The following is a 14,740-nucleotide window of genomic DNA, read 5'->3' on the forward strand; positions in this document are numbered from 1 at the left end:
TATATATATAAACATCTATAATGCGAAAACGTTTGCAAATGTTTTTAGTTTAGACAGGCAATATTTTCATTTATAATTTCTGTTAGTTACATGCTAAAATTAGTATACGAATTACAAATAACTTACAAACTATTTCAGAAGAACATATTTTACTTAAAAAATATTTTGATATTAATCATTTTATTAAAAAATAATATTTCAAACTCAGAAAACATAATTAGGTACTTGCATTTCAAGGAGAAGTTGATCACGGATGCCCACACATGTGAGCTATGACGTCAGCTTTAGCTGACCGTTGATTAGCAAAATGGCGTGTTAAGTTGAGCTAAGTTTTTCCACAGAAGTTAGAATGTAATTAAATGTGAAGTTAATTAAATACAGCGTCGTATCACACATCGAATTTGTTGAAATATAATTCTTTCTTGTCTACGTCTTTTACTTAATTTAGATTTATTATTTGTTTGCCTATTTTATTGTAACCATGATGTATTTTTGTTTTATGTACCTGGAAACTTCGATGCATATTTAGTTTATGTTCTACATGGCTTCGTGGCCGTCTTTGTCTGAAGTAAGAAACATATAGTGAAAGAATATTTGTGCTAGAATATTGAATGTGCCACTTAAGAGAATTGATACTTGATGGCCTTGACTTACTCGAAATAGAATGGAAAGAACAGCTGCTAACGTTAATGAATGCCACGTTTCAACAGCCAATCAGGATCGAGAAAGCCACTCTACATCACTTGCTGGTATCCCATTGTTTCAGCTAGCAAGTCATGAAATTGTGCATTTTAAACATCGTCTTCTTTTATCTTATCTTTGAATTACCTTTTCTATAATCTCTCATTATACATGTTTTTAGAATCTTCGTCAAAAAGGAAATCGAAAAATTTACTCATTAGAGGCTTCTAATTAATATTTAAAAGGGGAAAAAGGAAAAAAATTACTGAAACATGCCGAATCACTTTTGAGAAAGACAGGACGGAAGGCAAAAAAAAAAAAAGGTTTCATTGTCTAATGGAACGTGGAGGTATTTCTAATACTCATCGCTGTTTCCAATAGCAAATAAATTTTACACTTCCGACTATTAAGACAGCGGTTTTATTTTTCCTTTCTTAAATATTTATTTGTGACTCCTAACACACGAATTTTTTCGATTTCTTTTTAAACAAGGACTATAAAAACGTCAATTCAGGGTTCATTAAAGAACACCTTATCTATAAATGAATGCATAAACAGAAACTTTTTCATTTCTCACATGTCTTACAGAAATAATTTGTAAGTTATAAAAAGTATGTTTACTAATTTTACCTGATTTCTTATAGAAAATATAAATCTTTAGTTTTTCTAATAAATTTCACAATAAATTTCATTTGCCTAGTATTCAATTTATTGAATATTAGACAGGAAATTTAAGCAGTTTTCTTCAAATGTACTTTCATCATTTATACGTGGTTATAAGATGAATCATATTTAATTATAATTAATCATAAATCTTAGTTTGCAAAATTACAAAATTTAGCAATTTTATATTGTATATTTAAAAAAACAAACGTATAATACATTTAAGTCTAAAGAGGACTCTATTTTATGCTTCGATGACGAGATTCTTTTTTCCATTGCCACATTGAGAAATTCTTCCCAATTCAGGTGGAATTCCTAGAAATACATGAGAAAAACATTATTTTTTAGCAAAATTATAATGTAAGAAAAGAAAGAAATTACACTATTTCAATAATTACATTATTTCAAATAATATAAGACGACGAAAAAATTATTTTGACTGCGATTAAATTTTAACATCCTTTCTTTGCTATACGCTTGTTTTCACTGCGTTTTTTACTACAATTACTAGGCTATGATCATAAATTATACATTATTGAATAGAATAATATACACTGATAATATTTGAAATTAAATTTGAATTGTTTTGCTAAAACATTCTCTTAAATGTACACTCTGTGCTTTGATAATATTAGAATCATAAATAGAAATATTGCAAAAGTACGTCATTCCCCTTTATGCTTTTGATTCTAGCAATCATAATATATTATTTAAAAAGATAAAAAAGAAACAGAGAAAATTTTGATAATAACTCGTCCTATAATTATGATTACACTATTTAAAAATTGTGAAAACTATCACGGAAACAGGGTCTGGTTTTGTTTTAATAAAAACATTTTGAGATAGGACTTAACATAGGGCATAAGGACTTAACTTTAAATTTTCCCATATTAATTTATTTTATATACAGGATGATTCTAAAGATTCTCTTAATATGTATTTCTAAAATCCTTTTTTAACCCCTTAACGATCGGTTAATTTTCAAGAAAACGGTCATAAAAGTGCCTATTTTGCCAAATACACGCATTTGATTAGTGCTGACATCTAGTTTAAAATAAACTAACTATCTACAATTACCTTACAAGTATGCTAGTACTGCCGTCTGGTGTGTAAAATGAGAAATAAAATTTTTTCCGGGCAAAAAAAAAGTATTTAGTTTTATTCTTATTGGCGCGTTACTACTGAACACTCCAGCCCAGAAATTTCAAGGGAGCGAGAAATAGAGGGCGAAACCTCATCCGCCATTTTCTCGGGGGCGAGAAGGAAGAGGTTAAAAAATGAAAACATAAAAATATACTCATGGTGACGGGCAAATGACAGAGGAAAAAGCGAAAACGCAACCGAAATCTGACAAACTTCAGCTCAGGAATGAACGTAATAATCAACAAAACAGGTTCGATTACAGGACGAAACAGAGAGGAATTGAAAGACGGTTATTCAAAACATTTTCGAATTTCACAATTTAATTAAACCTGCAATTACATCCGAATCTATCTACTGAATATTCACATTTCGATAGTGTTTTTAATTTTTTTCTAGCTTAAATATAATTTGCATCCCACCGTGAGTATTCTTTTCGTTTTCAGTTTTGACAAGTATTCAAAAATACGTTCTAATGGCGACCTTTTCAGAACTCCTATAATCGAACCTGTTTTGTTGATTATCACGTTCATTCTTGAGCTGTAGCTGGTCTGATTTTGGTAGCGTTTTCGCTCTCTCCTCGGTCAATTAAAAAGAGACTCACCATGAGTATACTTTTTTGTTTTCATTTTTGAAAATGATTTTAGAAATACCTTATAAGGACAATCTTTTCAGAACAACTTGTATATATTTTTGCAGAAGCGCAATGATAAGTAAACATTTAAAAATGATATATTGCTGTTTATTTACAGTAATACAGACTCTCGTTCGATAGTAACTCAAAATTAAAACGTTTTTTTGGGAAAAATTAATTAATTTTTTTAGTTTGGTTTTATACTTAAACTAAAAAGGATTTAAATAATAGAAAATTAAATTTTGAAGACTAATTTTTAACTGAAAAGTAATTATTAAACAGAATTTTTCTTTTCAGAAAAATTGGGCTGGTTAGTTTAGGAAAATAAAATCCTGATTTAAGCGAATTAATAGCATTTTGTTCACAATTATTTAACTCATATATTCAAGCATCATTTCTTATATATTATATATAGATACAAATTAATAATTAAACTTAAAATTTTGATATACTATGATAAAATCTGATCAATGTTCTTCATGTTATTTTAAAAAAATTGCTTTACCTTCAATCTCCAATGTTTGAAAATGCTTTTATTTTCACTGGAACACAAAGCTATGGATACAATCTTCTGCCAAATCAGTAGAGAATTAGGAATCTGAATATTAAATAGCCTTTATTCAAAAAATGTTATAGTAAAAATTTTAAAAAAGTTGGAAACGATGCATAATATATTACATTTTTTTTTTATGATGTTAATGAAGATATTGCTCTAAAACTTTACCCGACACTGCTAGTGTAAAATGGGCACTTAAGTACTAGTGACAATACTGCTTTACAATCCATTTGGAACCCAAAGCAATGAAGTATTAAAAATTACTCCGTTCTAGCAATGTTAAAAAATATTTTTCATGAATTAACAATTTGATCACAGTTTCAATTTTTTTAACAGTACATGAGAGTTAAGATTTGAGACAATCCTAATTATAATTCTCAAAAATTATTACTAATAGCTGTCATATATTTGTAAAGACTTCTGGATAGCTAATATTCTATTTATTTTTGTTTTGTTTCTAGAACAAATTATCTTGCTGAATCAGCAGTTATTACACAGATTTAATAAAATTTTGCTTTTGCAATACTAGGTCAAGGGAAAGAAAAGATTTAACGAAATCTTAATTGTAATTATGAAAATAATTGCTACTTATTTTTCGTAATTATTTTCAGAATTATTATGACTTATTATTTCTCCTTATTTTTATCATAGTTCAATAAATTCTTTTTATAATAGCATTATAAATTACAGAATTAAATAGGGACTTAGTACAGAAGTTGTTTTTTCCTTTGTTGCCCTTTTTTGAAGAATCATGTTCTAAGATTTATCAGAAAAAAATGATTTAGAAGTTTAACTCAACAAAAAGAAAAGGTTGAATATAGATATAGTAATATTCATTCCGTAATAGTTTAAGTTTACCACAATCCTAATTTTCTGTCAGAATTCAAAAATTTGAATAAAGGCCAATTTATACAATAATTCTGAAGTATACATAAAAATATATGTAAAAAAATAAAGCATTTCGGCAACATCCTGTTGTTGAACAGAGAGTACACGAAGCTTAAGGCTCCACAAGTTCGTAACAAACAGCATACTATATATACTATATATATATTAAAAACAATTAAAATTTTTGATAATGGACCATTATAAGGCAGTGCTATGGGTGATTCCACAGTTGAGCGACAAAGAAATATTTAAATTTTTATAGATTATTTTATGAATATAAATTAAATTATAACATATCGCATCAAGGTATTTCAATTATAGAATTATAGACGCATATGCATAACATGTTTTTTTTTTTTGTGCGGGAAAAAAAATCCGATCTTATAAAATAAATTAAATAAATGTACCTCAGAATTTGTATCACTAATTACTGGTTCTTCTAGCTGATCAAGCTTATTTTGCATCATTTCAATTTCTTCATTTTTCAATTCTATAGCTTTTACTACAATCTTTTTACCGAGTAGATTATGTTCCTTCGGCTAGATGGAAAATAAGTGTTTAAAGGATACAGATAAAAATATTTCGTAACTAACAAAAAAAGTTTTTTTTGTAACAAATAGGGTTATTTCTTAGGCATAAAAAGTAAGTGCATTATCTTAATATTATGTATTTTGATACAGTCTATGATGCATTGTCTTCATTCTCCTCAAAAACTTTTGATGCATTGTAGAAGAGTAACAAATGCTACATCATAAAAAATCCTGCCAAATTGCTTGATAAATCCGAACTTGGATTGATCTCCTCAGACTTGATTTTAGAAGAGAAACAGAATAAAAAAATCTGAAGAAGACAAATTTAATTTAAGAAGCGATGCTTCGAATTTGGAGATCACGTTGCTGTTAGAAACTATGGGAAACCCGATGTGAAGTGGAATTTGGGAACAGTAGTAAGTCCTGATGGACAACTACATATACTTTTAACGTAATTAAACAACTATGGAGAAGCCGTGTTGGTCAGATTACAAATAGGTTGTCAGTTTGAAGATAATGAACTGCCTGAGTTTTCTACTCCAAAAGTGACATGATCCACAACAACCATCTGATAAGACTGTCAACTACTCCAGGTTATTCCAGGAGAACTTTAATCGACGTTCTGCAATGAATAGTGTTCGTAACAATAACCATATTCCACATTCCGACGATTGGTGATAACTTAACCAAAGACAGTGCAAACATTACTAGATAAAGATTACTAACAGAAATTTTTTGCCCCGTGTTATTTTTTATTTTTCAGATTCGGCAGAAGGAATCTGATGTTTGAAAAAGTAAGTATAATTACATTTTATGCAGTGTTGGTTGGTTATATTTAATTAAGTACAATGTGAGATGACGCGCGGTGGCTGAGCGGTAGCGCTTTGCGCTGTCATGCCCTAGGTCCCTGGTTCGATCCTCGGGCCGGGCAAGGATGACTCAGCCTTTCATCCCTTCAGTGGGTCGATAAATGAGTACCAAGCACACTTGGGATCTAAACACGGGGGGTTCCGCGTTCGGCTGACCATCTGACCGGAACATCTGCTTCTGCACCCCAGAGCCTAAGGTTAAGAAAACTGAGATTGGCACAGTTGGCCTTGGCCCTCTACGGGCTGTCGTGCCACTGAGTTTAGTTTAGTTTATAAAGTATAGTTCCTTATGTACCTTGATTCATAAGAAATAAAAATCGCGTTTGGTGATACAAATAAAAAAAATTTCAAATTACTTTAAAAATGAAATTTCAGTTATTAAATTCAGTTTTTATGAATACCATTTGATATTACAGTTGATCATATTTTACAAAATAACAAAATTAAAAAACCTTATGTAAAAATTAATGAGAATAGGCCAAGTTTTTTTTATCTCCTATTTAAGAAAACTCAGATGGGCACAGTAGGTCTTTGCCCTCTATGGGCTGTCGCGCCACTGAGTTTAGAATGTGAGATGATGTAAATACTCCAAAAATTGTTTTGGATTTGGTTTTAACATTAATTTGCCTTATGCATTTTTATGTAAAGTGTAATCGCCTCCTTTGGTAATCAAACGGACAACAATCCTCCCAAACAATGCAGAGAATTTAACATTTACTGTACGGAGAATGCAAATAAATACATTCCAACTGTCATATGTCTCAAATGTTAAGCAGATTTGAAAATAAAATAGAAATAAGAACATTTATCATTTTGAATAAAATGTATTGTCAATTCAAAATTCTTTTTTATCTAATTTAAATAAACGAAATTTCAAAATGAATTTAAAAATTAAATTAGATAATATTAACTTAATTTATTTAACATTTCAGTGCTAAGTACTGCGAAAATAATATTAACACTTTTATTATGATCCAAAATATCTTGGAATTTAAGGAACTAAAAGAGTTTCAACTAGTACTGCAAAAACTTTGCAGTATTGTTAAAACAATTATAAATATTGTAGGTAAACAAATAATATGTTGAGTTATACGAGAAGAGTCCCAAGATTTTTTTTAAATATAAAAATCCGTTTATTTTTCCATAATATTAAACAGTTATAAAGATTGTATTTTTTAAATATTTCTACACAATCACCACCTTGTTTTATGCATTTTTATACACGCTGCGCTGTGGGACAAGAATAAGAAATTTTGCTACTGCCCAGTTGTAGTATTTTTAAAATTGGCCATATTTTCGAAAATTTAAATTTTTAGCCAATTAAATAATTTTAATGATTTAAAGCATTCCTAAAAATAAGGTAAACATTTCAAGATTCACGAAGCACAAGCGTGAAATAAAGTAGTTTTCAGTATATTATAAAATATTCAGAATATTTTAATCTTATTAAAAAAAGAAACTACTAACTTTTTTATTAAAAATGCACATGGGTTGCATTTTTGACAAAACATAACTATCGATTGGGTTTCTGAATCGCCACTTCTTATATTTAGTCATCCTGTGGCCGTTGTCAACCGTAATTTTTTTCCCTTTACGCTAGGTCATTTTTATGTGCCCTTGTCATACCAGCTTCCATTCTTTCCTTGATAAAGCATTGAATTTCCTATTTGAATTTGCAGTCTTAAAAATTCTCTCTCAATAGTTTTTATGAAGCATCATTTCACACCCACCATCCGTTCCTGGTACCCCACTCGGTCCCTAAATCAAAAGAATATTTAGCCGGACAACGCGATATTCATCTCCGAGAGCAATGAGAAAGTGTGAGAATCATAAAAAATACATGGCTGGGAGCTGATATGACATGGAGAATGGAAAATTGTCACCACGTCCACAAAAACACATTGGTCGAAGTGACGATTCTATAGCGAAATTTACAAATGTTTAACCTTTTAGTATAGCGAAATGTTGCCTTGTATATAGCAAAATGTTAACACGGAATTTTCAATTAAGGACTTTTTATTTAGCAATTCTGGTGCACTGAACTACAAAAATTTAGTTCCCTTATTAAAAGAAATAATTAACTTTCGTTTTACTTGAATTTCCAAAAACAATTTCATTTCTTTATCTGTTTCGACAGGAAAAACATCAGCTTCTTGCGAAGTTTCGCACTTTTCATTCTTTTTGGTCTCAATGGCACTTGTAAGCCTTTTTATATGACCTTCATAATTATTAAGTAGTGACTTGGACCAAGAAGCACTCGAATAGCTCTCCTAGTTAAAAATGAAATTAAGCAGTATTAAAGAAAAAGAAATTTGAAAAACACTTTGTCTGAACTATTAAGATTGTGTCCTAGTACAAAAAGTTTCTATCATTAGAACAAAAGTTATTCAAGGTGAGTCGTTTTTTTTCTCCGAACAGTGAATAGTGCGCCACTGTATACTTGTATACTAAGATCTTTACGTTTTATGACTCAATCTTAATGGTTCAAAAGGCTGACTTCAAATATGCTAGTTAATTAGTGCAGCAGAAATTTTAAGTTACGAAATCAGACACAAAAACGTCCTTTCTCTGAATAAACACAGATTCTTTTAAGCGAATCTGGATATCTGAATTCCAAAGTATAAGTGGCAGTTGCAATTTGGGAAATATGGTCCCCATACTTTGGTCATGAAAGCGGTACAAAGTGAGCAAAAATTTTTCAATTCGCTTAAAAAAGTTCTTGAAATATGGCGAAATACGCAAAAGCAAAATTAACATTAAGGGGTCTAAACTTTGGATTGCTCTCCAGTCAAACTATGGGGATCATACTTCCCAGATAGCAGCAACACCCTACATTTTGAGGTTCAGGAATTTGGCTCCATCGAAAAAAAAAGTTATGTTTATTCCGACAAAGTGCATTTTTGTGTCTGATTACGTAGCTTAAGACATCGTTTGCCCTAATTATTTAGCAGATTTGAAGCCACCCTTTCAAACCATTAAGATTGAGTCCTAGAACGAGAAGATCCTATCATTAGATCAAAAGTTATTCAGGGTATCCATTTTTTTTTGGCGCATTGTACATACTCTGATTATAGCTTGTTCTGGACTAACAAGTTCTTTTAAATTTTACACGAATGTTTCTTGACATTTATGTATGTTTTAAAACGAATTGACGTTCTTATTTAATTATGAAACTAGTTTCTAGGGAATTTAGGAAATCGAAAAATTACAGAAAAAATTACAATGTTTCCACCTTTATTTTATCGTTCTTAGAATGTTCGGGACTAAAGAAGATCATCTTTTAAAATGTTTATAATTTTTTCTTGACATATATGGCTGTCAAAAATATTTGCTCTCATTTTTAATGACGAAACCATGTTTCAAGTGCATTCGGCATTGTAGAAAATTAGAAAACAATCGCAAAATGCCCAGTCTTTTATTAGCGATTTAAAATAAATTCTCTGAGCTTATGCATTTGTCAAAATAAGTTCTCCTTTTAAATAATATTTAAATGTTTCTTAATGATGGGCGTTTTTTTACAAACTTCAGATCACTCTTTCGCATGGAACAAGTATTAAAATAATTCCATTAGAAAAAAAAACTTACTGGGGTGTCTTTAGAATCTCTTTTCTGATGTGTCAGTTGAAATCTTTTACTTAGATCTGTCGCTATTCTTTTCAATATTTCACTCTCTTTTAATTCCTTTTGTACTTCAGAAAGTCTCTTATCCACAGCAATTTTGAAACACTCTTCCCAAGAAGAATAAATTTTAGCAGCCTATGTCAGAAAAAAAATTTCAATCCCAAAATTTTAAAATATACTTTTTATTTGGTTTATTACCAGAATTTTATTTCAATAAACAGAAACGTATTCAAACAATTTAACGTGCCTTACTTGATAACGAACGTGAATGTCGGCTTTTTTAAGACTTCTAACTAATAAGTTACCATCAGATAGAATACATAATAGTGCTCTGAATAAATCTTCCCAATTTGAAGCCTATACAAGAGTAAAATTTTGAAATTAACTATTGAAAATGCTTATTTTTTAGTACTTTAACAACAGTACTCCTTTTTTCTTAAAAAAAAAGGAATTATTAGAAATCCTCATTAAATACTTAGCTGTGCACTCACGGGAGATTCCTTAGAATTGGTAGGAGAACTTTTCGGGGAAAGTTCTTTAGCTATTTTTGGTAGTTCCTGCAACAACAAAAAGTATCATTTTGTAAGATGTGCATAATCTAATTAAGTTTATTTAAAGAAATAAATAATGAAATACTCATTACTATTAAGGAGATCTGGTAGTTCAACTGGTAATATTCACATAAATTAGTAGTTTCGTACAATCTGTCGAGTTCATACCTGTGACCACTCATGTAGTCGGAGCACTATAAAAAAATATTACAGTTATTGGATGATAGTTTTTAGTCATCGATTAGTACATAGTGTTAAGAATAGTTAGCGAAAATTTCAATTGTTTGGATGTGTTTAAAATGGCGTAAAAGTTGATTTTGAATTTACAGGTCGATTGGCATGTTTAGTGATCAGGGAGCTCACTCCATGTCAGAAGGGATCTGGGTTCGAATTTCGGTTAGAGGCATGGATGTTTTTTTTTCCCGTCATCTCTCTCTCTATACCATTTGTTCTTCTTACTGCAGGAGCAACGTTGACCCACCTAATACAGTTCCCCTGAAAAAATGGTCAACCTACGGATTCTCGAAAGACAAATATCAATACAAATACGGGTAGTCATTGGAAAAGAAACTTAGAATTTACAGAGAAATTTAAAGTAAGCTTTGATTAACAGTGAAATCTAATAATACTTTTAACTGACCCTGACATTTTAACCGTGCTTATCAATGAAAGTAAGATTTTAATTTTATTTTAAAGTGTAGTGATTTAGTTATTTATATTTTCAGTTGAAAAAGGTTAATTTTTAATTGGTTAGCTCTTTCTGTTGAAAACGGTGGGATTGAGAAAATACAAAATCAAAAATTTAGGAGATATCTGTAGTACAATATATTAATGTAGATCCAAAAAAGTGGTTTTACTTTAGCAGCATCGTCTAGACTTAAAGTCATTGATATGATATGGAAATAAGGAAATGGCAGTAAAAATTCAAGCCTCGAGCATTTTGTCTGAACGATTTTACGTAGCATCCTTATCATTGTTGTAAAGATAGAACACTTGCAAATAACTAAGATGATTCGCTCATGAGTGAACATAATTGATGGTGAAACTATCTGTTTTTACGTTATTTGAGAGTAATGCTATAGAAAAATCATAATTCATTCGAAGTTGAAGTATGACAGGAAATGTATTCTCTCCTCCGCTTAACTGCTTTCCAATTGATAAATTAATTAAAAATTGAAATTGAAATTGGAAATATGCATCAAGATTAGTCTCCTACTGAAACTTTTACTAGTCATACTCTGCTTCCGTAACGTGCTCCAAACAAGTAAAAGCAAGCTCTGACTCAAAAATTTTTTTTGTTTGGAACGTTATTAAAAACTAAGAAGGAAATAAAGTTGTAAGAGAAATCATTCTTGAACTAGTTAAGAAATTGAATAAAAAAAAGTTATTTTACAAATATATTTTACATCCCATTCCAAGGACTTTTGTTTATAACTATTCAGAATTAGTTTTCAGGATTTTCACTTTCGAGAAGAAATTTTTACTTTATTTACTTTCTTCACTTTTACACACTAAGCACTTTCCGTACTTGTAACAAACTTGAAACTAAGCACTTGCAAACAAATGCTGTTAATTTAAGCAATTTCTTGTAATATTCACTTACAAAGAGAAAGCTCAGTAAATTTTGGTAAGCTAAGGTAAGGTATTTATATCTCGTGAGGTCTCGTAAGATAAAACAAAGATGCTTGGGTCTAATAACTTATTATATAACATATCATGAGGTAATGGAAACTTGTGAAAATATATGCAAAAATAGTGCTTGCCATAAAATAAGCGAATGGAAAGGAATGACAACGTTTTTTATGGTTCACTCAAAGATAGTTTGCCCTCTCAGATGATAAAGCTTTTCAGTTGGGATAACCCCACAACTGTCTAATTTTTTTATTATGGTTGGTATTGATTCAAGAATTCCCATGCGATAAAAATATTAGAGCCTGAATTTCAAAAAGCATTCGCATGAATGGCTTGGGGAGCTTCTACAAAGAAGAGTAAACTTCCATTGGTTTTCATTGATAAGGGGTTTTAAATTTGAACCGATGTTAACAAGAAAGAGAATTAGAAAACATTTCTTTTGCCTAATTTTAAAAGCCATGTATAGACATGACTATAATTACTATTAGAAAGATAGTGCCAAATCTCAAACCAAAGCCATTGTTGCAAAGACAATTTAGCAGATTTTATGCCTGAAAATCATTGTTCTTTTAACTTTTAAACCGTTATTATTATTTTGCGTGGCAATACACGCCGCCGAAACTGAATGACATTAAATGCACAGATTTTTTGAACCATTTTCGAGGGTCATGGTAAGGGGATTTTAAAATATTACACCTGATGCTACTGCGCATACAAAACATTTATGAGATAGAATCCTACCTTGTATAAAGATTTGCACCCAATATTATCGTTATTGCTATAAAGTAAGCCAAAATAGTTTTAACAGCGGTACGGAAATGTTTGATAATAGGTTGGACATTCTGCAAATACATGTCTTACTTGTTATATATTGCATTATATAATTAATGCTAAGGCGAATTGTGACTTTACAGACGTTTGCTCAAAAATGAAAAAATAAACATTGCTTTTATTCCATGACAGAAAGTAATGTATATTATGCCTTTAATATTTAAGCATTTATTTTTATTTTGCAAATTACATTTTTTAATTTGAATCAACATCGAGAATATTTCCTTTTTCCCCCCCTGAAAAACAGTATAAACATTTGTGTAAAGAATACATCACTTTCACGAAAATTCTACATTACTTCGTTAGGCGTCAGTTTACTTCGCCACTTTAACAAATTTTTCTCATCATTACTTATTTTTATTCGAATTTTCAGTTGACTTTTCCAGTCATCAATGGCTTTTTGGAAAACTGACTCCCAAGTTGTAGGGGGGAAATGTGACTGAAAATATAAAAGAAAAATACTTCAGATTGATGTTAGATTTTTAAATAAAGATACAGAAATCATATTAACTGATTTAATTATAAATTATTATGTTATTCTTTTTTTTGAAAAAAAGAAATAAATCAACGGTTAGTACCTTTTTTTAAAGGTAAGTTGCTCACTTATCATTCACTCAAACTTCCATGAGTTAGCTAGTCAAGATCTTTCTGATATTTATCAATTACATCGTATTAATCAAATTTTCTTACACATTGTTTAATAAATAAGCAATTTCACTAAGAGAATATATGAATAATTATGATATCATTTATCTTTACTTTATTAATGATTTTTTTTATGTTATTCATAATCTTGGACTACTGTTCACTCTTCTTTAATATTAACGAAGAACAGAAATACCATGCAATGCATAAAAGTCCTAAAAGGTTTACAACTGCTGTTTCGATAAATTTTTATTCAAAGTTTTAAAAAAATCATTGGCATATCAAAAAATATAGCGCTAGTATAAATTGGAGTTTAAAATATTGAACTGCTTGTCTGCTACATCTTCAATGCTTTTTGTCTAATGTTTTCCTGTAAAAGTTATAAGAAATTCAATTGCTGTCTGCAACTGATGACATCTCATTTTACATAAAGGGAGAGTATTGTATGTACATATACTTGTATGTACAGTATATAAACAGCGTAGCAAAGACCATTAAATTTAAACTATGTTATTTTAAAAAAACGCAGATTGGCCTGAAAAATAGGTTCTGGTTTTGACGAAAAATATATATATTTACCCGCTCTTTTATTGCTAGATAGCAATACTATTCTCTAAGCAATGATAAAAGTGAAACATTCAAACACTACATATTTTTCCCATGAAGGAAAGCGAAATATAAAAGAGTCAATTAAGCATGAAGTAAATTTCATTGGAGACAAAAAGACACATTTCATAATTTATGGATATTTAGAAATTTAATTATTCGTTTCGTTATATACTCGTTATTCATTGTTTGACCACAATATGTGTAACATCAGATACCTTTCCGCTAACAAAATTCTTTACAAATTAGATTACAAATTGAGATTACAAATATCTCGTAGTTATGATGTGATTATGCCAAGAATAACAATGAAACAATTGGTAATTTATAGCTAAATAATTTCGAAGCGTTGCTTTTGCATTTTATAGAGCTTCCAATAGAAAACATATATCAAGAAAACATGCATTTCTACTCGGAATAAAATGACATAAAACTTCCTTTCAGACATTAAAAAAAAATACCTCTTCTCTTTTTCGAAGTATCATTGAACATTCCGATTCTTTCCGATCCATTTTAGCGATAAGTATTAGAAGCTCATCCCAAGATTTTTTAAAACTGGATACCTGGAAAAAATAATGAAATAATTGTTGATCTCAGATTAACTTATAACGGTAAATAATGATAGGTAAATAATAGGAGGCACTTAAATAGGTAAATAATGACCTATTTCAGTGTATACTTACACTTACGTGCAAGTATGCACTGCGCTGTATGTATGTGCGCTGTACAAGTATGCTGTTTAAGTAACACTCTTAAATAATATTTCTTTTAAGATAGAGGATAAGGGATAGATTCTTTCTTTATAAGTTCTGTATATTTTTTTATATAAAAGCGAAATATAGATATTTCCTTTAAGATTTCACCTAATGTATGAATATTTTTTTCGATGGCGT

At 29.8% G+C, this 14,740-nt stretch overlaps 1 protein-coding gene across 1 annotated transcript in view; it reads right to left on the minus strand.

Annotated features, from left to right (window-relative positions):
• LOC110283236 (uncharacterized) overlaps positions 1-14,740 on the minus strand; it is a 110,676-nt gene that overhangs the window by 572 nt on the left and 95,364 nt on the right. The window contains exons 61-70 of the mRNA XM_071179485.1: positions 14,309-14,410; positions 12,895-13,035; positions 10,226-10,327; positions 10,074-10,139; positions 9,835-9,939; positions 9,547-9,717; positions 8,055-8,231; positions 4,970-5,101; positions 3,624-3,716; positions 1,555-1,659 (exon numbers count right to left, since the gene is read on the minus strand). Coding sequence (XP_071035586.1) covers positions 1,555-1,659; positions 3,624-3,716; positions 4,970-5,101; positions 8,055-8,231; positions 9,547-9,717; positions 9,835-9,939; positions 10,074-10,139; positions 10,226-10,327; positions 12,895-13,035; positions 14,309-14,410 — 1,194 coding nt within the window. The remainder of the gene's footprint in view (positions 1-1,554; positions 1,660-3,623; positions 3,717-4,969; positions 5,102-8,054; positions 8,232-9,546; positions 9,718-9,834; positions 9,940-10,073; positions 10,140-10,225; positions 10,328-12,894; positions 13,036-14,308; positions 14,411-14,740) is intronic.

This window comes from Parasteatoda tepidariorum, chromosome 4 (assembly GCF_043381705.1).
Source record: "Parasteatoda tepidariorum isolate YZ-2023 chromosome 4, CAS_Ptep_4.0, whole genome shotgun sequence".
Classification (NCBI taxonomy): Eukaryota; Metazoa; Arthropoda; class Arachnida; order Araneae; family Theridiidae; genus Parasteatoda; species Parasteatoda tepidariorum.